The sequence below is a fragment of the Hylobates moloch genome, unplaced genomic scaffold (assembly GCF_009828535.3).
Source record: "Hylobates moloch isolate HMO894 unplaced genomic scaffold, HMol_V3 SCAFFOLD_20, whole genome shotgun sequence".
NCBI lineage: Eukaryota > Metazoa > Chordata > Mammalia > Primates > Hylobatidae > Hylobates > Hylobates moloch.
Window position 1 is genome coordinate 27,928,889 of NW_026652295.1, and position 24,591 is coordinate 27,953,479.

At 42.4% G+C, this 24,591-nt stretch overlaps 1 protein-coding gene, 1 long non-coding RNA gene and 3 other non-coding genes across 16 annotated transcripts; 3 read left to right on the top strand and 2 right to left on the bottom strand.

Annotated features, from left to right (window-relative positions):
• Window positions 1-382: 382 nt before the first annotated feature.
• Window positions 383-455, bottom strand: TRNAF-GAA (transfer RNA phenylalanine (anticodon GAA)). Its single transcript has one exon. It is a non-coding gene; the product is annotated as a tRNA-Phe (tRNA).
• A 458-nt stretch (window positions 456-913) lies between these two features.
• TRNAE-CUC (transfer RNA glutamic acid (anticodon CUC)) lies at window positions 914-985 on the top strand. The gene has a single exon. It is a non-coding gene; the product is annotated as a tRNA-Glu (tRNA).
• Window positions 986-4,602: 3,617 nt separating this feature from the next.
• LOC116459695 (uncharacterized) lies at window positions 4,603-6,566 on the top strand. Its single transcript, XR_004245652.1, has 5 exons — window positions 4,603-4,639; window positions 4,795-4,994; window positions 5,085-5,278; window positions 5,449-5,651; window positions 6,303-6,566. It is a non-coding gene; the product is annotated as an uncharacterized LOC116459695 (long non-coding RNA).
• Window positions 6,567-6,988: 422 nt separating this feature from the next.
• TRNAL-AAG (transfer RNA leucine (anticodon AAG)) lies at window positions 6,989-7,070 on the top strand. Its single transcript has one exon. It is a non-coding gene; the product is annotated as a tRNA-Leu (tRNA).
• A 5,670-nt stretch (window positions 7,071-12,740) lies between these two features.
• On the bottom strand, window positions 12,741-23,559 carry ZNF311 (zinc finger protein 311). 12 transcript variants are annotated; one of them, XM_058432589.1, is made up of 8 exons: window positions 23,491-23,559; window positions 22,916-23,166; window positions 21,953-22,072; window positions 21,520-21,601; window positions 17,942-18,033; window positions 17,476-17,602; window positions 16,681-16,785; window positions 12,741-14,539 (listed from the first exon to the last, which is right to left on the bottom strand). In XM_058432589.1, the coding sequence occupies exons 3-8, from the start codon at window positions 21,959-21,961 to the stop codon at window positions 12,954-12,956; spliced, it is 2,001 nt and encodes a 666-aa protein (XP_058288572.1). In that variant the 5' UTR covers window positions 21,962-22,072; window positions 22,916-23,166; window positions 23,491-23,559; the 3' UTR covers window positions 12,741-12,953. The 12 variants fall into 12 exon arrangements, with proteins under 12 accessions (XP_058288572.1, XP_058288568.1, XP_058288569.1 ...); XM_058432585.1 differs by having other exon boundaries at window positions 17,476-17,626; window positions 21,878-22,222; XM_058432586.1 differs by having other exon boundaries at window positions 17,476-17,626; window positions 21,878-22,222; window positions 23,472-23,529.
• Window positions 23,560-24,591: the final 1,032 nt, after the last annotated feature.

Sequence of the window (24,591 nt, forward strand, 5' to 3'; positions counted from 1 at the left end):
GGACCCGAGTGAGTAAACAGCCTTGTTGCTCACACTTAGCCTGTTCGGGTTGTCTCTTCAGTTAGACGCGCGCATAACACTAACAATTCACTTAATAAATATTTATTGAGGGAACATAGGTCGAAAATAAAATGTAATTGGTATTGCTCAAGCTTAAACTTATTTCAGCACGTTTGCCTTTTCCTCTTTTATCTAGTGAGATGTTGAAACCCATACCTAGAGTTATGCTACAGAAATAAATGTATCCCACAGCGTTCTTGATATTTCCTTTATGAATTTGAGAAAAAAGTACCCCCAGTTTAGGTTCTAGGGAGTGTTTCCATATTGTAGAAGGAAAATTCAGTATTTATATTGCCGTGGGCTCAAAAAGGAGACTGTCTTATGCCGAAACCCGGGATCGAACCAGGGACCTTCAGATCTTCAGTCTAACGCTCTCCCAACTGAGCTATTTGGGCTCCGCCCACGTTATTTTAAAAATAAATCTTAATGAATTTATTACTCGTGTTTTTTATTTACTATTAGGTATTTATTTTAATAAAACAAAAAACCCCACAATGACAAGTACTGTGAAGGAACCAAAGACAAATTAAAAAATTACTTTGTTCTTCAAATGGCTCACCACTTTATGCAAAGAAAAGCAAGAAGACAATTACAAATTAATGATACAATTTATTCCCGGTTGAATGCACACATCGAAACAGCACGTTCCATCATCCAGTTACGAACCTCCCAAATTACTCTTACGGCATTGCCACGCCCTCTGCCATCCAGATTTCATTGGTTGGTGCAAAACAGGACGTCGGTGAATACTACAACATGACCTTGCACTAACTCGTTGGAAAACTAGAAGTCAACTGTGTCTGTGTGTTGAGTTCTCGCTTCATAAACATATTTTAGTAACGTAACATCAGCTTCCCTGGTGGTCTAGTGGTTAGGATTCGGCGCTCTCACCGCCGCGGCCCGGGTTCGATTCCCGGTCAGGGAACAAATCGTTTTGTTTTAACCTCCAAATTCTTTCGTCCGGAAAGGAAATCTCTGAGTAAACAGCAAATTGTTTCTGTTTTAACCTCCAAATTCTTTCGTCCGGAAAGGAAATCTCTGAGTAAACAGCAAATTGTGGATAAGTTAAATTTCAATTTTCATATGAGGCGTTCTCTGCATAGAAACCCTGTTCCTGTTTCAGTATTCCAGGTCCAATATGATAAGCGATGTGATTTTCAACTATTTTAAAACATTTGTTAATGAATACTTAATCTAGCGTAGACCGAGTGTCCGGCATTGTTCTAAGTAAGCGCTTTAACATTTTTAACTCATTCAATTGGGTGATTCGGTAAGAGGGAAATTCCGGAGACAATCGATTAAGAGTTAGTTGAGATTAGCATAACCTTTTGAAAAGACAGTTATGAAGATGACAGAGAAGAAATCGGGAAGTCATTTCTGGGAGATTTGATCGCTGTGTTCAAGCTTCTGAAGCTGCTAGAGCCTCGGTGGTTTAGACACCCACTCTATCTTCCTCGGATTTTTCTGTAAGTTCCACGCTGCTCCAACTGGGCGCTAGGGGATAGCCCTAGAAATACCTACACAGTAATTTAATATTCTGGGCCAAAGCAGTTTCAGGACTGCTTTATCTCTCCAGCCCTTCAACCTTTCTTCCCCTATGAAGGTACAAATTGGTTTTTTCCTAAGAGAGGATACGAGAAGGTTATAAACATGAAATTAAAACCTGCTGTCACAAAACTGAGAAACAGGCAAACAATGCATTCAGCATCATCTCTGAATGCACATTTGATAAATTTACCGATAGCTGCTGGAGAAAAAGCAGACTTTTTGTTTCTCTCCTGACAAGGTTTGGTGACTCTGTGCTAACTGGTTCCTGTCTGACAGTATTGAGGCATGAATCTTTGTTTCTTGGTCTGTCTAAAGAGCAGCTATTGCTTATTATTTCTTTCTTATATCTGATAAGAGGTTGGGGCACGTATTACTTCTCTACAAGTTTCCAAAGATCATGGTGCTCCTGATCTTATTTCACCAACAAATGGAATACGTGATTTTTTTGTTTGTTTTTTGAAATGGAGTCTCTCTCTGTCGCCCAGGCTGGAGTGCAGCGGCCCGATCTCAGCTCACAGCAACCTCTGTTTCCCGGGTTCAAGCAATTCTCCTGTCTCGGCCTCCCGAGTAGCTAGGATTAAAGGCACGTGCCACCACTCCCGGCTAATTTTTGTATTTTTAGTAGAGACGGGGGTTTCACCATGTTGTCCAAGCTGGTCTCGAACTCCTGACCTCAAGTGACCCACCCGCTTCAGCCACCCAAAGTGCTGGGATTACAAGCGTGAGCCACCGCTTCCGGCCAGGATGTGATGTTTTTATGATCAAGTTAAAAGAAGCAGGACTTTTTCTAATTAATTGCACTTTGTCTTCTCTACCCTTGCTCCATATATTCACAGTTTCCAAAACTTCCTTGAGATGGGACTCTTTTTGGTCATCTTGTCAGTTCTGTCCTTGAATTAATAAACTTTGACACATACATAAGATCAACTTGACTAAGAAATTTTATTTTCACATAGACATAAAAGTAATATGGTTTGTACAATTCCTGTATATACGGAAGCCTTTTAATCTAATGTTTCGTAGGAATTCAACCCTCTAGACCTGGTGGTGATCAGTTCTTGAAAAGCATCCTCTTCTCATGATATCACACGTTGTCTCCTCCCTGTGCAGCAAGAATCTCTTGCTTCATTAGTTTTTATATCTCTGCTCTCAGAAAACAGTCTGGTTGGGACCCCTGTGAAAGGAACTGTCTGGGTTGACTTATCTTGAATAATGCCTCTTTTTTTTCTTTTCTTTTCTTTCGTTTTCCACATAAAGCTAATTGGATTAGAGATGAGGAACTCTTCTTTGAATGTTACCATTTTCTTTCCTTCTCATATGAGCTATTATTCATTGTCCATAGGAAAAAAAATTCCCTAATTTTGGCAAAGTAGGTTGTTTATTCACCAGACTTGCTACTGTTTACTCGTCAGCTCAGAGAGAAAGTCGAAAAAATATAACAAAACCAGAATATGCATCAAGACAAGAGGAGGAAAGAGAATGTGAATGACTGCTAAAAAAAAAAAAAAAAGTCAACAGCCAGGGTCAAGGAATCAATCTGTAAATATGGAGGGCCAGTAGGCTTGTACTACACTAGTCACTATGGAAAATGAAAAACGACCAAGACAGAAGTCTCACCTCTTAACACCTCCCAATCCTAATTTTCTCAACTATAAAATGGGAATAAAAGTATTATAGTATTTACTATATAAAGTTGCGATGAGTCAATAACATAATACACAAAAGCAGTCAGCCAATTACCCAAATCCATGTTATTAATGTTATCATCATCATCATTCTTCTCACCGTACTTGGGGAATGAAGGAGACAGATACTGTGAGTAAGTTTTCTTTTCTTTTTTTTTTTGGAGACAGAGTCTCTGTCGCCCAGGCTGGAGTGCAGTGGCGCCTTCTCGGCTCACGGCGAGCTCCGCCTCCTGGGTTCACGCCATTCTCCTGTTTCAGCCTCCCGGTAGCTGGGCCTACTGGCGCCCGCCACCACGCCCGGCTAATTTTTTGTATTTTTAGTAGAGACGGGGTTTCACCGTGTTAGCCAGGATGGTCTCGATCTCCTGACCTGGTGATCCGCCCGCCTCGGCCTCCTAAGGTGCTGGGATTACAGGCGTGAGCCACCGCGCCCCACCAAGTGAATAATAAGCTTTCTATTGGGCAGAAAGAGTCACCTGCTAAAATGAAGTGTGGAAAAATACAATGGGGTGTGTGTGTGAGAGAGAGGGAGATTTGGAGGTGGGGTGGAGAAGACCCTATTTGAAGTGGGCTTTGAAGAATGAACAAGATTTTTATTAGGGAACAAAATGGAAACCAGCATTCCAGGACAAGCGATCAGGAGAAGCAAAAGCGCAGAGTTGTGAAAGCTCTTAGATTGTTCAGAACTTTGAATTCTGAACTATATATAAACCTGGAAAATCTCAGGGATTTTTCTCTATGGGATGGCATCAAGATTTCAATTTCAAGCTTTCTGATCATGCACAGTAAAGCTGGAATTAGAGTTCCTCATGCATGGCAGTTGCTGACAAGTCCGTACAGGTACGTAAGTGCTTCCCAGAAAATTCCTCAAGTTGGTAGGTCCTGGGGAATCAGTTTAGTTCTAAAGAGAGTTCTCATCAGAGATCTCTGTTCAACTTCCAGGAATCTGTGAGGACAGCTCCAAATCTCACTCTCATGCCCAGCCTATCAAACAAAGCAAACCGATTGGAAGGAAGCTGTGGGATCGGGACTGAAATAGAACCAGAGAGAAAGGCAGTCCTCCTCGCTTCCTAGAGAGAACACATTCAGCCGGCAGTTGGATAGAGGATACTAGGAAGTGCCTCGCCAGGGCCTGGGAACAAGGACACATTCCTGTCCCGTTTACATTCTTCCTCTGGCGGAGGCGGGAGGGTCGCTTGAAGCCTCGGATTTCGAGATCAGCCCGGACAAAAAAGCGAGACCCCCGTTTCTACCAAAAAGAAAGAGGGGGGGTGGGGGGGAGAGAGAGAGAGAGAGAAAGGAAAAGAAAGAGCAAGAAAAGAAAGAAATGCTAGGCGCGGTCACGTGTACGTGTAGTTCCAGATGCTCTGAGGCTGAGGCGGGAGGATCTCTTGAGCCCAGATGTTCGAGGCCGCAATGAGCTCTGATCGTGGCAGAGCGAGGCCCTGGCTCAAATACATACATGCTTTGTTCTGACTGTGTGCCCTTACCCTTTCCTCAGGTGCACGCTTGGGCTCGTTACTGCTCAGAATTTTAGAATCACAGATCCATCAGTGATCAGGCAGCTGCAGCTGTCAGGGACCATCACCACCTACGCGACTGATCCGCGGGGAGTGTGGGAGAAGCCCTCCTACTCTTTTCTTTCTCCTTTGTCCTTCTCATTCCTGACCCCTTCAGGATTCTCAGTCTTCCCTCCAGGAGGTAGGGATTCTATGGAGAGAGAAGTGTTGTGGGGGTGGTTCAATCCTGGCCGCGGCCCCCCTACAACCCAAATTGTCTTTCTCTTTTCAGACTTCTCGCCAGTCTTGTCTCACTCCAAACTCCTACCCCCACCTCATTCCTCAGTGCATTCGTACATTTCTCCAAGCAGGCCTTTCCAGATCGCCACTAAGTTCCAATCCCGAGCTGTGTGACCCAGCACCAATTCAGTCACGATGATGACTTGCAATTGCTTAATCAGTTTGCCTTTCCTCCTAGCTGTGAGGGTGAGGACCGCCGGTGTCAGCGTTCGTTCTGAACACTCAGTGCCCAGGCACAGAGTAGGCATTCAGTCAATACTTGTTGAACGGGTTAATGGATTCCTGATGTTCACTGGTTGATATCGTCACTTTCAAATAATTTCTGCCATTTTTCTATTTTGTTTTCACCCTCCTAGTTTACCGTGCAGGAATGCAAACACCAGAGAGAAAATCAGTCTCTGGATTGATGCCTTTGATGGACCAAGATGCAGCTGATGAAGCATTGAACCAATTAGCATCCAGCAGGAGGGCACCCTTGCTCTGTGTCCTTGAAGGTTAAAGCTGTCAAAAAGTGGTCTCCCTCACGTTCGGCCGTCTTGCTCTCAGAGATCTAGAACTGGTAGGAAAATATAGCCTTGATAGTGGAGAGGAGACTATTGCTGTTGTGAAGGACTCAGAGAACCAGGCAGAGAGCCCAGATTGACACAGCAGGTGAGAAAACAGGCGCGCCTACCTTGGGGAATACGGAGGGACAGAGGAAAGTGAGACCAGGAGAAAGAGCAGGGGGGCGGGTGAGCAGGCCGGGCGCCGTGGCTTATGCCTGTAATCCCAGCACTTTGGGAGGCTGAGGCGGGCGGATCACCTGAGGTCGGGAGTTCCAGACCAGCCTGACAACATGGAGAAACCCCATCTCTACTAAAAATACAAAATTAGCCGGGCTTGCTTGCGCACGCCTGTGATCCCAGCTACTCGGGAGGCTGAGGCAGGAGAATTGCTTGAACCTGGGAGGCGGAGGTTGCGGTGAGCCAAGATCGCGATATTGGACTCCAGCCTGGGCAACAGGAGCGAAACTCCGTCTCCGAAAAAAAAAAAAAAAAAAGAATTTGTAAGACAGCCTAGTTTCCATTGGCGTATTGGATAAAAACTTCTGTCAGCATTGATTTTAATGAAGATGAATGACAAAACAATAAGAAACTCCAGCGCTAGTTAACTTTCTTTATTATGATCTTATTTCTGTCATAATTTTTTGCACAATGCGTTTTTATTTTAGGACTCAGTCAAAATTTTGGGCCAAGGAGACCGACGCGCTGTCGCCTGCACTAAGAGAAACGCAACGAACAACTTTATCAATGCATTGCATTACTATATACTATAGCAGCAACTATACTTTTAAATGATTCGAATCTTGGAGTTTCAAACTGAACCGTCCTGCCCGGCGGGCATTTCTGCGAAGACCGCGGGTCACCTTCTGAATTTTTACCTTCATAAACAGCAACGACTGCGCTCTCTCGCACGGCGCCCCGTTTTTTCGTAGCGTTCCCTCGGCCAAGAGCACTTGAAACTCGCTCAGCGGCGTCGGGGCTCCAGGCAAGCGTCACCTTCCATGGCGAACCTGCGACCCACAGCGTCCCCTGGGGCTCTCGGTCCGCGTGGCCGCTTCCTCCTACATCGGTGACACAAGGGAAGGGCATCTAGGATCCGCCGGTTTCCTTCCTCACTGCTCCCATCAGTGCGAAAGCAACGTTTTGGGTGTTCGGGGTGTGTGGCGGCTGAACAGCTGCCTGAAGTTCTCTGATGGCGCTGGAGGGAGCTCCAGAGAAAAGGTCATGGGGCGAACACACACCTTAAAACGCCGTAGGGGGCGACATTCCCTAATGGGAAAAAAGACAGCTTAAACGCCGTAGGGGACGACATTCTCTACTAGGGAAAATGCGTAAGAACACATTTAGAACCAACGGTACCGTGGCCGAGCGGTCTAAGGTGCTGGATTAAGGCTCCAGTCTCTTCGGGGGCGTGGGTTCGAATCCCACCGCTGCCAAGGACTTTTCATTCTCACTAGGGACTGTTTTTAGGAGAATCCCTTTCCAAATGTTCAATACGAATGGTTCTTACGTATCAATCCCATTCTTCTCCTCTTTGACTTCTGTTTACCATGGAACCAGAGATAACCATCCCCAAAACAATGTTCTCCCATTATTTAGAGGACAGTGTACCCCAGGCGCCTCAGATACAGCAATGAGTGACACAAGCAAAAAAAAACTTTAATAGCACATACTTAGTGCAGTGGCACCATCTCGGCTCACTGTAACCTCTGCCTCCCCAGTTCAAGCGATTCTCCGCCCTCAGTCTCCCGAGTGGCTGGGATTACAGGCGTGCGCCACCACGCCCTGGCTAATTTTTGTATTTTTAATAGAGACGGGGTTTGGCCATGTTGGTCAGGCTGGTCTCGAACTCCTGGCCTCAAGTGATCCTCCCTCCTCCGCCTCCCAAAGTGCTGGGATTACAGGCGTGGGCCACCGCGCGCAGCCTGAAGGATTAATTTATGTTTGGAATCAGCTGCTGTTCTTCCTCCAGCCTCTCTGTAGTGTGCTCACTTCACACTTGGAACCATAGTTATATGGACTAGAGAAGAGACAACTCTAGGGAAAGTGCCAGTGCCTTACCTTACAACTGCCAGACACACCCAGCCAGGTAACTTCTCTGTGGGCTTCTCAGTACCCCATATCTCTGTGGCTTCCGGGGGAGCCCTGTCTCTCCTCAGAGCAGTTCTCTTTGCATACTTCCGGTCTGTCTCCCATTCTCTAGACCTCAGCTTAGAAGTTGTTTCTCCCTGAAAGCCTTCCCTAATCTCCTTCTCTTCCTCCTTCCAGCTTCATAAAGTTTGGGAGGGTATGGAGAGGATAGGAAGGGAACAGCACAGAATGTCCTTGCCCCACGGAACTCAAGAGTTTAGCGGGGTTCTCATGGCGGTTCACAAGGATTAGATAAGTTATTGCCCTAATATGGGGCAAACTCTACTAAAAAGGAGATAGCTTTCTGTGTGTAGATTTTGAATGATGTTCCAGATTTAAGAGAATAAAAAGAAAATAATATGAATTGTATGTTAGAAAGAAGGACTGTCACAGAATTGTTCCCAACTGGGATTACAGGTGCGGGTCACTAGGTCCGGCTAATTTTTGTATTTTTAGTAGAGAGGGGCGTTTTGCCATGTTGATCAGGCTGGTCTCAAACTCCTGACCTCAAGTGATCCTCCCGCCTGGGACTCCCAAAGTGCTGGGATTACAGGCGTGAGCCACCAAGCCTGGCCACCTTTATTGATTTTTGAATGCTAATCCAACTTCTCCATGCTAGAATAATCTTAACTTGTTCAAGACATGTCATCTTTTAAAAAATGTATATTCCTGGATTCTGTTTGTTACTATCTCAAGATTTTTCTCACTACATTCATGAATGATAATAGCCTGTAATTTTCTTTTTAAAAAAATTTCCTTGTGTTGTTTGTTTTTCCTCATCGTTCCCTAATGGTTTGGTGTTAAGGTTATACAGGCCTCATAAAATGAGTTTAACATTGGGATTATTTTTCCTTGCATGTTTAGTAGAATTAACTGCTGAAACCATCTGAGCCTGGAGTTTTCTTTCTGGGAATATATATATTATAGGTTCTATTTAAATAATTGGTATCAGACTATTCAGATCTTATATTTTTTCCTGTACTAGTTTTAGGAAGAAGAGTCTTCCTAAGGAAATAAACTAGATGAACCTGGAAAATCTTTTCACCAGAAAGCAAGGAGGCTACTGAAGACTACTTTAGTCATGTTAAACAAAAAAGGCTTGTGCTGACGCCTATGAAGTAGTCTTAGCCAAATCAGATCTAAATATGGAATTTGATAAAGCCCCTAGATCTAACTATTAATTTTTAGGACATACAGGGGCAGAGGAACGTGTTAAATACTACCAAAGGTGTGCAATAATTAAAATCCAAACTGTGAAACTCCACAGCACCAGCAACCTAGTTAATCATTAAATAAATTTCAAGAAAAAAGAGGTATGGGGAGAACTTATATATTAAAATACTTAAGATACATACCAACTAATCACAATGTATTGACCTTATTTGAATACTTATTTTTTTTTGTTCTTCTGAGACAGGGTCTCACTCTGTCACCCAGGCTGGATCGTGGTGGCACGATCACAGCTCACTGCAGCTTTGACCTCCCAAGCTTGTCTCCCGAGTAGCTGGGACCACAGTCATGCACCACCATGCCTGGCTAATTTTTGATTTTTTGTAGAGACAGGGTCTTGCTATGTTGCCCACGCTGGTCTTGAACTGAGCCCAAGTGATCCTCTTGCCTTGGCCTCCCAAAGTACTGGGATTACAGGTGTGAGCCATGGTGCCTGGCCTGTTTTTTTTTTTCTTTTTTAATGTTAAGAAAAAAATGGCATTAGAGAAAAATTTGAACAGCAAATGAATCTTTGATGATGTTGCCAAATAGATAATTTTGTTTAGGTGTGATAACTGTACTAATGTTAGTTTACTTATATTTTTGGTTTGTTTTTTAGAGATAGGGTCTTGCAATATTGCCCAGGCTAACCTCAAACTTTAGGGCTCAAGGAGTCCTCCCACTTCGGCCTCTTAATTAGCTGGGACTACAGCCTAGGCCGTTGTGCCCCTGGCTCTATTATTAGTTAGTTAGTTTATTTATTTATTTATTTATTTTGAGACTGAGTTGCACTCTGTCGCCCAAGCTGGAGTGCAGTGGCATGATCTCAGCTCACTGCAACCTCTGCCTCCCAGGTTCAAGCAATTCTCCTGCCTCACCCTCCTGAGTAGCCAGGATTACAGACGCCTGCCACCACGCCTGGCTAATTTTTGTATTTTTAGTAGAGGTGGGGTATCACCATGTTGGCCAGGCTGGTCTCGAACTCCTGACCTCAGGCAAACTGTCCACCTCGGCCTCCCAAAAGTGCTGAGATTACAGGTGTGAGCCACCATGCCCGGCCCATATTATTAGTTTTTTTAAACAGTCATTATCTCCTATAGACAATTAAATACTTATGGATGAAACACAATTTCTGTCATTTGCTTGAAAATAATCTTAAGCAGAGGGAATGGGTGGGGATACAGATGAAACAAGATTAATCCTGACGTAATAACTGTTGCAGCCGAATGATGTGTACATGGAGTTCATTTTTCTATTGCCTTTACTCTTGCATGGATTTGAAATGTTCTATAATAAACTTTATTTTTTATTTATTTATTTTTTTGAGATGGAGTTTTGCTCTTGTTGCCCAGGCTGGAGTGCAATGGCACAATCTAGGCTCACCACAATCTTTGCCTCCCGGGTTCAAGCGATTCTCTTGCCTCAGTCTCTGAGTAGCTGGGATTACAGGCAAGCGCCACCATGCCTGGCTAATTTTTGCATTTTTAGTAGACAGGATTTCTCCATATTGGTCAGGCTGGTCTTGAACTCCCGACCTCAGATGATCTGCCCACCTCGGCCTCCCAAAGTGTTGGGATTACAGGCGTGAGCCACTGTGCCCGGCCAATACATTTTATTTTTTTTAATAGAGGAGGACTGTAAAACCTATGGGAAGCTCTGACGGCACGACTATGACTTGCTGATGTTCACTACAGGTTATTTGGCTAGGCCACTTGCTGAGAAACTCCTGATGTATCTTCAAGTCTATTCTGGTTGGATTTCTGACGGAAAACTGCGTCTTTTGTCTGGGAGGTGAAAGCCAGACCCTCATCTTTCTGGGAGATAAGGAAAGTAGGCTGGAGGTGTTGGCATTCAGTATGCTCCTTTTTCAAAATGGAATTCCTGTCCTCCATGTGTCTAGCCCACATATCCTTTGTTTAACCTTCTTCAGAAAATAAACCTCCAGTCTTCTTTGGGCTTGAGGACCTAGGACTCTGCTTGCTTCCTAAACAGCCTTTGACAGACTCTCCTCGTTTTAGTCTACTCATCCTCATTTCCAGGGGTACTTGGTGCCACCAATTCTTGAGTCGTTTAAAGATTCTATGATGTAAAATAGATGTCTTTTTTTTTTTTTTTTTTTTTTTTTAAGAAGAGGTCTCCCTCTGTTGCCCAGACTAGAGTGCAGTGGTGCAATCTTGGCTAACTGCCACCTCCCTCTCCCCCTCCCCAGTAGCTGGGACTACAGGCACACACCACCAAGCCCAGCTAATTTTTGTATTTTTAATAGAGAGACAGGGTTTCACCATGTTGGCCAGGCTGGTCTCAAATTGCTGATCCCAAGTGATCTGCCCATCTCGGTCACCCAAAGTGCTGGGATTACACGTGTGAACCACCATGCCTGGTCAGATTTGTCCTTTACTTGCTCCCTTCAGGCTAAAATTTGGCTTTCTCAAATTCAATGTCATTATTACTTATCCATTTTTCAGCTTCCAAAATTTTGTAGTTGTCTCTTTTGCCATTCTTCCTGATTATGAATGGTTTTACTGTAGCATTAGTGTAGTTATGAGGGGGAGCAATACCAGATACACGTAGTCAAGCTACAATCCTTACCAAGAAGTATCTTATCATCTTTCTTAAACTTAAATGAAATTGGCATTCTCCATTTCTTTTGTGAAGGTAAAGTCAAAATAATCTCATATCAGTGTTCTGGTAAAAATTTTGTTTGCATGTAGAATGTAATTCGATTTAAAAAGTGAGTTTTACCTGGTGATTTTTGTATGTAAATTATAACTTAGACTAACTCTTGTTTGGTAACTCTTCAGAATTAGAACTACAGATATCTTAGGGTTTCAAGCAACATGTTTTATCATTCAACTATGCACCTGACCTTCGAATTCCTTCAGTATTATTCTTACCAAACTTACTACCTTATGGCAGAATCTGTTCCAGTTGAGTATCTCCTAAATGTACAGATGTCCTGTAGCTCCTACTTGTGGATTGTAATTCTATTCTGGGATAGTTGCAGAACAAGATTAACCCACTGTTCATAAAGTAGTCCTTCAAAATTTTCAAGACATATCTTTTTCACCAGGTAAAAATCTAACAAATACGCTCTCAAAATGTTCATTTTATGTGTTTAGGAAACATCAAAAGACTTCTGGAGGTCAGACTAGCAATTTCCTTTTTTTTTTTTTTTTGAGATGGAGTCTTGCTCTGTTGCCCAGGCTGGAGTGCAGTGACTCGATCTTGGCTCACTGCAACCTCTGCCTCCCGAGTAGCTGGGACTACAGGTGTGCACCACCATGCCTGGCTAATTTTTGTATTTTTAGTAGAGACAGGGTTTCATCATATTGGCCATGCTGGTCTCGAACTCCTGACCTCGTGATCCTCCCTCCTCAGCCTCCCAAAGTTCTGGGAATACAGGCGTGAACCACCATGCCTGGCTCTTATCTGTGATTTCTAAACCTGTTCTCTCCCTGCCTCCCTTTTCACTTTGAATCTTAGCAATCCTCATACAATATGGAGAAGTACCATTCTAACTTTATGTTAAAAAAAATTGCTAAAAATGATTGGTGTTTATAAATTACAAACTGTTTTGTGCTGAACTGAGGTATAACTTCATGTCGGAAGGATGTGGTGCACGCATACGGGAATTGCCTAGGAAAGCCTGAGCACAGAATTTACTAGTTATGTGATCCTGGGCAAGTTTGTTAATCTTTCTGTGCCTCAAATTCCTGATCTCATAGGGATGTTGTATGGATTTTAAAAGTTTAAATGCACACAGCAAGCACTAATAAGTGTTTATTATTATTACGAAGTGATTGATAAACTCTTGGAAGTAAATGTGCTCACTGAAAAAATACTGAATAAGAAGGTAAAGGACAGTGTCTTTGGGGAATCTCACAATTAAGGGTCAGGAAATCAAGAATAACTAATATAAGAGACAGAAGGACCAGCCTAAGAGGTAGGAAAAACAGAAAGTAACAACAGAATTGTTATACTCAGGCACTGGTCAAAATACTGACTACTGACGTCTGAGAAACAGTCACTGGAGAGAGGGATTTCCTACTCCCATGAAGTTCATGGGTTCTCCATACTTGATGTTTTCTTTTCTTATGTCCAGTAAGATTTGAGCTCACTCTAAAAGCTTTTCCACACTCCTCACATTCATAAGGTTTCTCCCCGGTATGAACTCGCTTATGTCCAATCAGAGCTGAGCCCTGACGGAAGGACATGCCACACTCACTGCAGGTGTATGGCTTCTCACCAGTGTGGATTCTTTTGTGCTGCCTCAGGACTGAACTATGATGGAAGGCCATTCCACATACCTCACATTTGTGAGGCTTCTCTCCAGTGTGAATTCTTTGATGATTGGTCAAGTTTGACTTCCCACTGAAAGCTTTCCCACACTCTAAACATTTGTAAGGTTTCTCTCCAGTGTGGATTCTCTGATGGATGGTAAGGCAGTGCTGATCTTGGAAGGTTTTCCCACAATCCCTGCATTGATAGGGCTTCTCCCCTGTGTGCTCTCGTTCATGAGCCCTGCGCTTACAGTTATGACGAAAGGCTTTCCCACACTCCTCACACCTGTAACGTTTCTCTTCAGTGTGGATCCTTCTGTGTTTGGTGAGTTCTGCCTTGATGCTGAAGTCTTTTCCACATTGGGCGCACCCATAGTGTTTCTCCCGAGTATGGATTCGTTTGTGTTTGCTTAGGTCTGAGCTCTGACTGAAGGCCCTTCCACACTTGCTGCACTCATAAGGTCGTTCCCCAGTGTGGATTCTTATGTGTTTGGTGAGGTCTGAACGCCCACTGAAGGCCTTCCCGCACTCCTCACATTCATATGGCTTCTCCCCAGTGTGGATTCTGCCATGGATGGTAAGGGAATGCTTAAACTGGAAGGCCTTCCCACAGCAGTTACATTCGTAAGGCTTCTCCCCAGTGTGGATGAGCTGATGCATACAGAGACGGTTCCTGGTCTTGAAGGCCTTCCCACAGTCCCTGCATTCATGAGGCTTCTCCCCACTGTGGGTTTTTTTATGTCGGCAAAGAGCTGATCTACTGTTGAAAGCCTTCCCACACTGGGTGCAGTTAAAAGGTTTCTCCCCTGTGTGGATTATCTGGTGCATAGAAAGCTGATTTCTGGTCTTGAATGCTTTCCCACACTCATCACACACATGGGGTTTCTCACCAGAATGAATTTGCTCATGGAGAATTAGATCTGAGTGCCACCTGAAGTTTCTGCCACACCTGGCACATTCATGGAGTTTCTGTGCTGTAAGAACTTTATTACATTGACTATGTTTTGAGTTTTGATTCAAGTTTTTACTAAGCACTTTCTGGTTCTTTCCTTTTTTGCAGGTCACTTCCTCAGAGCCTTCTTTCTCTTCTCTCAGTTTCTCCCTTATAGGTGTTTCCCATTGATTCTCTAATTTGACATCCTGAACACAAACTTCTCTAACCTCAGGATCCCGGGAATCAACTTTTAGGAGACTGTTAAATTTCATCCAGTAGGCTTCTCCATTTTCAAAAATCTCTTGTTGTGAACGTGCCTTTTCATCCTCAGGCCACATCTTGTCAGCTGACACTTAAACAAGAAAACACAAATGTCAGAGGAAAGGAAATAAGTGAGATGGGAGGAGTGAAGCAATGTTAAGTTGTTTGAAGAGTAAATAACTTTTCCATGCTGGAAAAATTACTAACGTTGTGGCCAAAAGTCAGAACAGGCTGAAATAATGAAAAGTATTCAGATATTTTACACTCAGCACAATTTATAAAAAATCCTTAAAAACCTACTCCTCGTCTATAGTCTCCCAGTTCAGTGAGTGTAAACTCTATACACCTAGTCATCTAAGCCACAAAACAACATAATCTTCAACTCTATCTCCCTTGCATTTACCCAGCTAACATTTTACAAATTCCACCTGTGAAGAGAGTTACAGAGGAGGTGCTGAAATGCTGATGTAGTCCCTTTTCAAGGAACTGTCTGCTTTGCTCCCAAGGGTGGGCCCTGGAGAACCATATTTCTGTTACGTGACTCAGCCCATCTGGTTGGGGCAGATTAGATCTGCGCAATACCTGACCCAAACCAGGTCAGATTCTCTAATCCTGGACTTTAGAATTGTAATCTGACGGCAGGTAAGGCCAGCTCTAAGAGTAGCTCAGTCTTTGGCACTTAAATTTGAGAACTAGTGGTGGTGGGATAGTATTTGGTACAGAGGAGGGAATGTTCTGCCATCTGGTCCGAGAAGCAGAGAAGGTCAATTTGCCTAGAAAGAAGAATGAAGCTGACTCACAAAGAAGCAGGGAATACAGTTGGAGAGAGGGCCCTGATGGTTTCGAGTCTCTTCTAGGGCCTGACACATAGCTGCCCTTAGGTCCCATGACACATCCTGAATAATAAATAAATTCATGTTTTTCTGCTTAAGCTAGCTTGGGTTAATTTCTATTGCTGTCAACCAAAGACTCCAAATACATCTTATTATCTCTGAACTCTGTCTCTTCCACTGCCAGTGCATTCTCACTCACCAATTGCTATATCCCTCAAACATCTTTTAGTCTGAATCCCTTCCAATCCATCCTCTACACTGCTTCCAGATTATTCTCTCTGAAAATCAAGTCTAATCATGTCACTTTTTAGCTTAAAATACTTCAATGGCCCTCCATAGTTAACCAGACAGGAAGAAAGTAAAGCATACGGTCAAGAGTCCTGGGTCTAGAGTGAGACTGCCTGGGTTCAAATCCTAGTATGACACTTAAAAACTCTTAATACCTGTGTGAACTTGGGAGGATGACTTCACTTCTCCTTTGCCTCAGTTGCTTTATCTATAAAATGAGCTCTAGACTACCTATAATTAAATGAGTTAATGTATGTAAAGCACATGCCACACTTAAGTACTTTAATCAATATTAACTGTTAGTGTAAGTTCAAGTTTTGTAGTTTAAATTCCTTAAGAAAACTCCCAAAAAACAGACGTCATATCATGATCTTGCCCCTTTCTACTACTTATGAACGTCCCCAAAGCTATTCTAAGTCCCTTGCTCTACTCACACTGAACAATTCATATTCTTTTATTCCTCAATGCTTTCTCACATGTTATTCCTTCTGCCTAGAGTGCCTCTCACCTGTCTCAATTTGTGAACACTGGAGTAACTGATATACAGAAGGGTAATAAATATTCTGAGTTTTTTTTTTTTTTGAGGTGGAGTCTCACTGTGTACCCCGGGTTGGAGTGCAGTGGTGCGATCTCAGCTCACTGCAACCTCTGTCTCGTGGGTTCAAATGATTCTCCTGCCTCAGACCTCCCAAGTAGCTGGGATTACACCCAGCATGCACCACCACACCCAGCTAATTTTTGTATTTTTAGTAGAGATGGGGTTTCACCATATTGGCCAGGCTGGTCTCAAACTCCTGACCTCAGGTGATCTGCCCATCTCGGCCTCCCAAAGTGCTGGGATTACAGGCGTGAGCTACCGTGCCCAGCCTCTGAGCTTTTTTTGAGGGCAAAAATGGCAAAAATCTATTAGATAGGTTGCAAAGAACCAATTAGATAATAACAGAATAACTGCCCAAATAGTTTGTCATTGTTTCAATTTTCTTTTCCTTAAGTTTCCTAAATGGGTTTCCTTTCTGGGCCCTTCGGCTGGATGATCCACCACTGAGAATGTTCCATAACCATTATGCCACATGGAAGATCAGAGGGAACTGAAAGTTTCTCTATTACTCACCTGGGTAGAAGCAGCTTAGGGACTCCCTGTCCTGTGGATCCTGCACACAGGGGTCTACTTCTCGCTCCAGATGAGAGATTAAAGGAGGTTTAGGAAATGGAAATCCTGGTTGCAGAGAAGAAATAAGTGTGTAGAGTAACATATAACTTAATGCTCAGCCCTGATCCTTCTGTTTGCATATGGAAATAGGAAAGAAATGTTAATTTAGATAGCGAAAAGGGTTTTTCAGGGGTCTAGTAACATGTAAAAGAACATGTTTAGGGACTGTCTCAGAAAAGTCACACTCAGAAGGAAAGAGAAGGTTCTGGGAAACAGTCATTTGGGTGTGCTCTCCTGTTTTTATTTTATTTTATTTTATTTTATTTTATTTTATTTTATTTTATTTTATTTTATTTTATTTTGGTTTTCTATAGGAGAATGGGAGTCTGGAATAGGAAGACTATCAGTTTCAGGCACATAGAAGGCAGTTCATGACTAGGAGCGGAATATAGAACACCCCATAAAAAAATGAGAGGCTTGAGGAAGCAGGAACCCAGGGAAAACAGAAGCTAAGTGTCTCCTTTTAACTCAGGCAGAGTCTCATTCCAAATCAGAAAACAGCAACTAAGTTAGCCAAAAAATTATCTTGCTATGTAACAGAGGCAACTCAAAACTCTTAATACTTGGGCAAGATCCTGATGATAAAGAATAAGGACTCTTTCAATATCAGACCTCATATACATCAATAAATAAATAAATTAAATAATAAAAAAAGAAGGTAGAAAGCATTAAGTCAAGTGTAGGGAAGGTCCTTACCAAGTGATACCATGTTCCTATAATTTTCCAACATCACATTCTTATAGAGATGCCTTTGAGCGTAGGTCAGACACTGCCACTCCCTGTTAGTGAAGTTCACAGCTACATCCTCAAATGTCATTGACTCCTGAAATAATATGCTCCTGCTATCCTGGAGAAAACGCCATAGTTTCCTCAGGAAACAGAGGCAGAAGAAAGGAATTTGCAAAGAGGTTTATAGAAGTGAAAGGCTCTTCCCTTTTGGTGGATATTTACAAATGAGATGAAAGGGAGCATGGGGTTTTGGTAGCAAAAAATAATGAAAGAGAAAACAACCCACAAGTGGTTTATCATGCAACAAAATGTTCCTTATGAGAGTGAGAACATTGATTTAGGAGTTGCACAGCCAGAGAACGCAGTGAAAACAAGGCCATATTTTAGAGGTAGTGATGTATTTTCAAGGAGGAGGAAAGGGGCCTCAGCTCACTCGGGCCTGGCTCATTAGTGTGATATCTGCTTGCGGCAGGTTTCCTTGGCTTCCATCTTTAGTGAAGGCAGGATATGGAGCAGGTAATAGAGCTGAGGGAAGATAAGTAAGCCAAGAGTCAATATAGCACAGTATTAATGAAATCTCCTGCATTTGTCTTCTCTTCGTCAAATGTAGAAGCTTCTGCAGCTCTAACCTAGGGCTTTAGGCTACTACCTTACAGTATCCTTCCTCTTCATTATTTTTCTAGTCTCAACTTCCAGTGTTGGGCATCAGGCCCTGGCACAGCAGCCAAGACAGCTCTTGGAAATGCACTCTTCTCCTCTCTCACCTACTATGTTTTCCTGTGGTCTTTGTCCTAGAATAAACTTTCCCCCTCCCCAAATAGATCTGGTAAAAGGGCCCAAATCACTTACTCCCTGGTTTTGAATAGACCTTCTTCCTGTATTTGAATACTGAAGTCATTTCTTCCAAAATACTTGGGGTAGAAGAAGGGTAAAAAAGAGTGTGTGTGCATGCACGTGTGTGTGTGTGTGTGTGTGTGTGTATGTGCATATGTGTTGAACAGAAGCATCCAGAGACAGGACCAAAGCTTATTGTTTCAGGTAACTTAATGGCTGATCTACCTCCAGTTAGTTACAAATTTTTTTCCTTACTCCTCTTAGAGAAGAATCATTCTTACCGATTTTGCACCTTTTTCCTACTAATTCCCTAGTACTGAGTTATCCTCCCTACATCAATACAGTATAGCACACACAGCATTTTAAAATGCAAAAGAAACTTTATTAAGAGTGTCCAAGTGTTCAGGTATAATCCATATGATTGGGTGAGAAGTAGTTTCTTTTTTTTTTTTTTGAGACTTAAGAGTCTCGCTCTGTCTCCCAGGCTGGAGTGCAGTGGCGTGATCTCGCCTCACTGCAAGCTCTACCTCCTGGGTTCACGCCATTCTCCTGCCTCAGCCTCCCAAGTAGCTGGTACTACAGGCGCTCACCACCACGCCTGGCTAATTTTTTGTATTTTTAGTAGAGATGGGGTTTCACCATGTTAGCCAGGATGGTCTCGATCTCCTGACCTCATGATCTGCCTGCCTCAGCCTCCCAAAGTGCTGGGATTACAGGTGTGAGCCACCATGCCCGACTGAGAAGTAGTTCAGATTACTAATTAATAGGGCCTGACTTTATTCCTTCCAGGCCAGCTCAATCTTTCTGTAGGTTCAATGTTTAAGGTGCCTTATTTTTCTTGATAGTTTATCAACACATCCCCAAGTCCAAATCTGAATAATTGCTTTCTGCTATTAACACACCAGCAGGGTCAAAGTAATCTATTGGTAAGATTTTAGAATCACCCTTTGGCTTTAGACCTCCAAGACTATCATTCCATTTTTACCAAAACCCGATTTAGAACCAAGCTGATTTCTTTTCACTGAAATTGCCCAAGAAGACTCTTCTTTAGTTTCAGCTACTTATAGCTTTTGACCAAGACCAAGGCTGCATCTCAATCATGGTGGTTCCATACAGTTTTTCCACTGTCTCACTCTAAAAGCTCCGAGTTCCTTTATAACTGTCTCAAAAAGTCTAAACTCACCTGGATGGCACACAACTGACAGCAGAAACGTTTGTGCCTTTTTAATGTTACATAACAGTTCTTTTCCTTATAACATTAACATACTTAAAGCTCTCAATTGGATGTTTTCAACCATTATTTTATTATGAATATTTTCAAGTATATAGAAAAGTTGAAAAAATTATATAGTAAATATCCATATACCAATCACTTACATTCCACAATTTACGTTCTGCAATATTTGCTTTGTCACATACTTATCCATTTATCTATTCCTCTATCTGTTCATTAATGTATTTTATTTTTTGAATCATTTCAAAGTAAGTTGAAAGCATCAGTACACCTCACCCCTAAACACTTTAACATGTATATCATTAACTGGAAGTTCAACATTTGTTTACCTTCTTTTTTGAGGTAAAATTTACATATAATGAAATGCATATGTCTTAAATGTACCCTTAGAGAAACTTTGACAAAAGCATACCCCTATGTAACTCATTCCCTACTGGTTTTTACCATATCTTCTTCACAACTGGGAAAGTCTGTCACTCATAGTGATTCATAAGCATTATTTTTTAGCTTTAGCTTTAGTAATTGAAAGGTTATTCCTCTTAAGTTAAAAATGAATTTAGGAAACAGGCTACATGAAAAAACAACATAAAACTTTTTGTTAAAGCAGTATACAGATATCTTGTGGAATGAGATTAATACATTTCTATTGTATTATATGATAGGTGGCTATAGAATTTCTGACCCTGAAAATCCACCACAGCAGATTTCAAGACCATTTGAGAAAAAGAAGACTGGGAGACTCGTGCATCTGAATTTAGCAACAGCTATTATTTTTTATTTCTAAATCTATAAAAAATTTATGTTCTACATTATTAATTCTCATTTATGATCCCCTGTACAGCACACATCTCAGGATTCCTCCTCTGGATGTTTCAACACTATATCTAGAAACACATTTTATTTTTATTTTTTGCAGGTAGCATATACTAAAAAGCTTACTTTTGAATGTGCCTACTCCTCTGTCCAAAAGTCTATGCCTTTCTGGGTCTGATTTTATGACTCCTGAATTGCTATATACCATCTCCTAGGTTGCACCTCCGACAGCATTTTTTTTTTTTTTTTTTTTTTTAGACAGAGTCTCACTCTGTTACCCAGGCTGGAGTGCAGTGGCATGATCTCAGCTCACTGCAACCTCCACCTCCTGGGTTCAAGCGATTCTTCTGCCTCAGCCTCCTGAGTAACTGGGGTTACAGGTGCATTACACCACGCCTGGCTAATTTTTGTATTTTTAGTAGAGATGGGGTTTCACCATATTGGCCAGGCTGGTCATGAACTCCTGACCTCAAGTGATCCACCCACCTAGGCCTCCCAAAGTGCTAGGATTACAGGCATGAGTCACTGCACCCGGCCCACCATCAGCTGTTACACAAATCTTAACCACTTTTCCTCCTCACATACGCCACCAAAGAGCACAAGGCTTCAATGGGAAAACTTTTGCTTCTTCTTTTGTCACTGCTTTATTTTATATTTTGGAGATATCTATACATCATTTAAAAGTATCAGGGCTCCAAAAAGGTCTGCAGAAGTAAAATTGTATATATTCAAATTTTACATGTTGGCAAAATTATGTTTGGGTAGGAATTACTGAATTATACCACAAGTTTTGTAAGTGTAAAATATGTGCAAATATGTATGCTATTTACCATGTATCTCAAGTTATACAAATAGTAAATGTCTGAATGCATTGATTCTTTCTGATAAATTGCTTTGTAGAATCTTTTATAAATTGATTTTTTTTCAAAATTTAAGATACTGACAAAAACTGAATATTTAGTTCCTCTAGATATTGATCCAAGCCTAGTGTAGAAACAAAATAAGACTTTCTATAAATGTTTATTAATAAACAGATTTTTGGGCCCCAGTGTGGCATTTTCCACCCACTCTGTGTCCTTACTACATTCTCAGCTGCCATGACTCCTGCCACAATCTCCTGTGTACCTCACCTCTTTCCTGAGGGAGCTGGGTATCCTGGGGGTTCCAAAGCAGCTGGCTTGGTGGTCCTGAACTCTCATCCAACAGCACAACCTATTGCAAGGCACAGAATGAATTCAGGGAAATTATGAAGGTGAGAAAAATACATAGGAAGATGCAAGCAACCATACAGGTCTATCCATGGAAACTGTCTCCCAGAAATACCAAAAGAGGGGAGAAAATAATGGACTCAGTTCCTAATACCTTATGAAAACTAGAAATGGCATCTACAACTACAAAGCTTTAATGATCACCAGGTCAAGCAGGAAAAACAGTATCTAGGAGGAGACACCTCCAACAGTATCTAGAGTCAGACACACCACCACTCACACTGCTTTCCTTCTTTCTTGGACTCACTTCTCCTTCTTCCTCCTTGTGATGTATCACAGACCCTCCTCTTCTTACCTCCTGCATCTTTTTACTCAGGTTTCTTTAAGAGTCTTCCACTGCTGTCCTGGTTTCTTCCTACTGGTCAGATCCAGTTCTCAAACAAGCTGTGAAGTGGCTCCAGTTGATGCTAGCCTCCTTTGGAGAACACATGTTTTGGTGGTGCCAGCCAAAGGGCCCTTCTTGACCCACAGTGCAGCTGCTGTTTGGCTTAATGTGTCAAACACTGCCCTGGATTTGGGGTTCATTAGCAACACTAAACCAGCTGTGATCTCACATCTTGTTTCCCTGCATATTTGGTGAAGGGAAAAGAGGAATGTGACCACAGAAACAATACGGAGTCACTGAGAACCTGAGGCAGGAAGACAAACTGAAAATGTGAGCATATCCAGAATACAATCTCTACTGCTACCACCCTTGTCTGAGCCACCATCAGCTGCTATCTCCCCTCCTTTCCATTACTGCGGTAGCCTTCTAACTGTTCTCCTTTCTTCAATCCTTGCCTTCCTCCTGTCTTTCTTAATAGGGCAGTCTGAGTAGTCAGTTTACAACTTGAGTTGGATCATTTCATCTCTCTGCTGAAAACCCTCCAGTGGCTCAACCTTACTTAAAATAAAACCTGAAGTCCTTACCGAGGTATACAAGGCCCTATTGAATGTGCCCATGACTTCTAACTTCCTCTCCTGCTCACTCAAAATAAGAGCTGAAGTCTTAAGAGTGGCATACAAGTCTACAGGATGTGTCATTCTCAACACCTTCTACTCCTCTCCCACTCCCTCAATCTTCAGCCACACCGACCTTCCTTCTCTTCCATCTTAGGGCCTTTCCATTGGCTGCTCCCTTCACCTCAAGCGATCCCCATGGCTAATAATCTTGCCTCCTTCAAGTTTTTTCTTATGTTACCTTCCCAAGGAGGTCTACTCTAAGTGCCTTATTTAAAATTGCAATCTATCCCCTCCTTCCAATCCTGATGTGCCTTACCTTGCTTTACATGATTTCTTCTTTTCCTCTATAGCACTTTATCACTTTCCAGTATGGTGCATAAGTTACTTATTAATATATACATTGTTTACGGTCGTTCTACCCTCGCTAAAATGTAGGCTCTTAGGCTCCGTGAGGGCAGGAATTTTTGTCGTCTTGTTCACTGTTGTATTCTCAACGCCTAAAACAGCGCTTGCAATAGTATGTGCTGGATTAAAAATTAGCTGACTGAATGAATATATGAATGGATGCTGTAGAGAAGAATAAAAAGAATGGGTCGGGGGCGACAAGATCAAGACTCCGGTCTCAAAAAAAAAAAAAAAAAAGGGTCACGGGCCCCTGGGAACAAGAGGAGGAGAGGAAGTAGGGCAAATGGGCGGGAAAAGCTCATTTTGGGGAATGGCTTCGAAGGAGGAAACCGCAGCAGACCCCCTCCTCAAATCTGGCCCCAAAGCCCCGCCCCCGCCTGCAACCCCAGGGGCCCGGGTATTTAGGTGAGTGGGGCGGCGGCGGCGGCATCGGACTCCTCTCCTCTCAGCTGCAAATCCCGACTCACACCGGCCCAAGGCACAGACCTTCCCGCCGTTACTCTCCCCAAGAAATGAGAAACAGAAATATACAGAAGCTCCACTTCCTAGTCCGCCAATTATCATTTCCGGTGATTTTCTAGGAAAGGCGTCAACTCTCTGGTCTAGGCGTTCCCTCAAACTCTCCGCCCTCCTCCTCGCGGCTCAGCCTTCTAGGAGTTTGCGCGCGTTTATGGCCGGTGCAAAGGGGTTGCAGAAATGTTACCCTTTTGCTCCTTTTTTTCCCACGTAGAGGAACCTCTAGATAGGAATGGGCAGAAGTTTTGTGACAAATATGTGAAAAAGTTACTTTTAAATATTAACTAAGAAGACAAATAATTGAATGTCTTTTTCAAAAGTAAAGACTATTTTAAGCCTATGCAGAAGTCGAAAGGAGTATAGTTAACCCACATATACCCATCATTTACATTTAAAAATACATAAAATTCTGCCACACTTGTTTCACCCATCTCCATTTTTTCTTGCTGCAACGTTTTAAAGCAAACCGCAAATATCTTACTTGCAACTTCATTATGCATTTATTTTAAAAAGGATATTTTCCTACGGAACCACAATACCCTTATCCCATTTAACAAAATAATTCCTGGTTATCATCTAATACCAAGTCCATATTATATTTCCCTAAATATATACATATGCTTCTTACATTTGTTTTCTATTTCATTCAAGATCTAAAGTCCCTGTATTTAATTTGGGCATGCGTCTTAATTCTTTTAAAATTCACATCTGAACTAGTTCCTCCTTCCATCCTCCTCTTCCTCTGCCCCTCATATAGTCAACTAAGTGAACAAATTGGACATTTGTCCTGAATGTTCTACATGCTGGCTTTGTCTATTTGTGTCCCCATTTTATTAGTTTCTCTAGCCTTATATTTCCTGTAAAACTTGATGTTACCTCTAAAGGTTTGATTAGAGTTAGGTTTAACCTTGTTAGTAAGAATCCTTAGGTGGTGCTATGTACTTTTTGCCACACATCAGGAAGCATATATTGTTTTTGATGCTAAGATTGACCAGTGGGTTTAATACTTGATAGCTGAATCCTTCCATGTAAACTTTCCCACTGGCCTTTAATGATAGATTCAGCCACCCC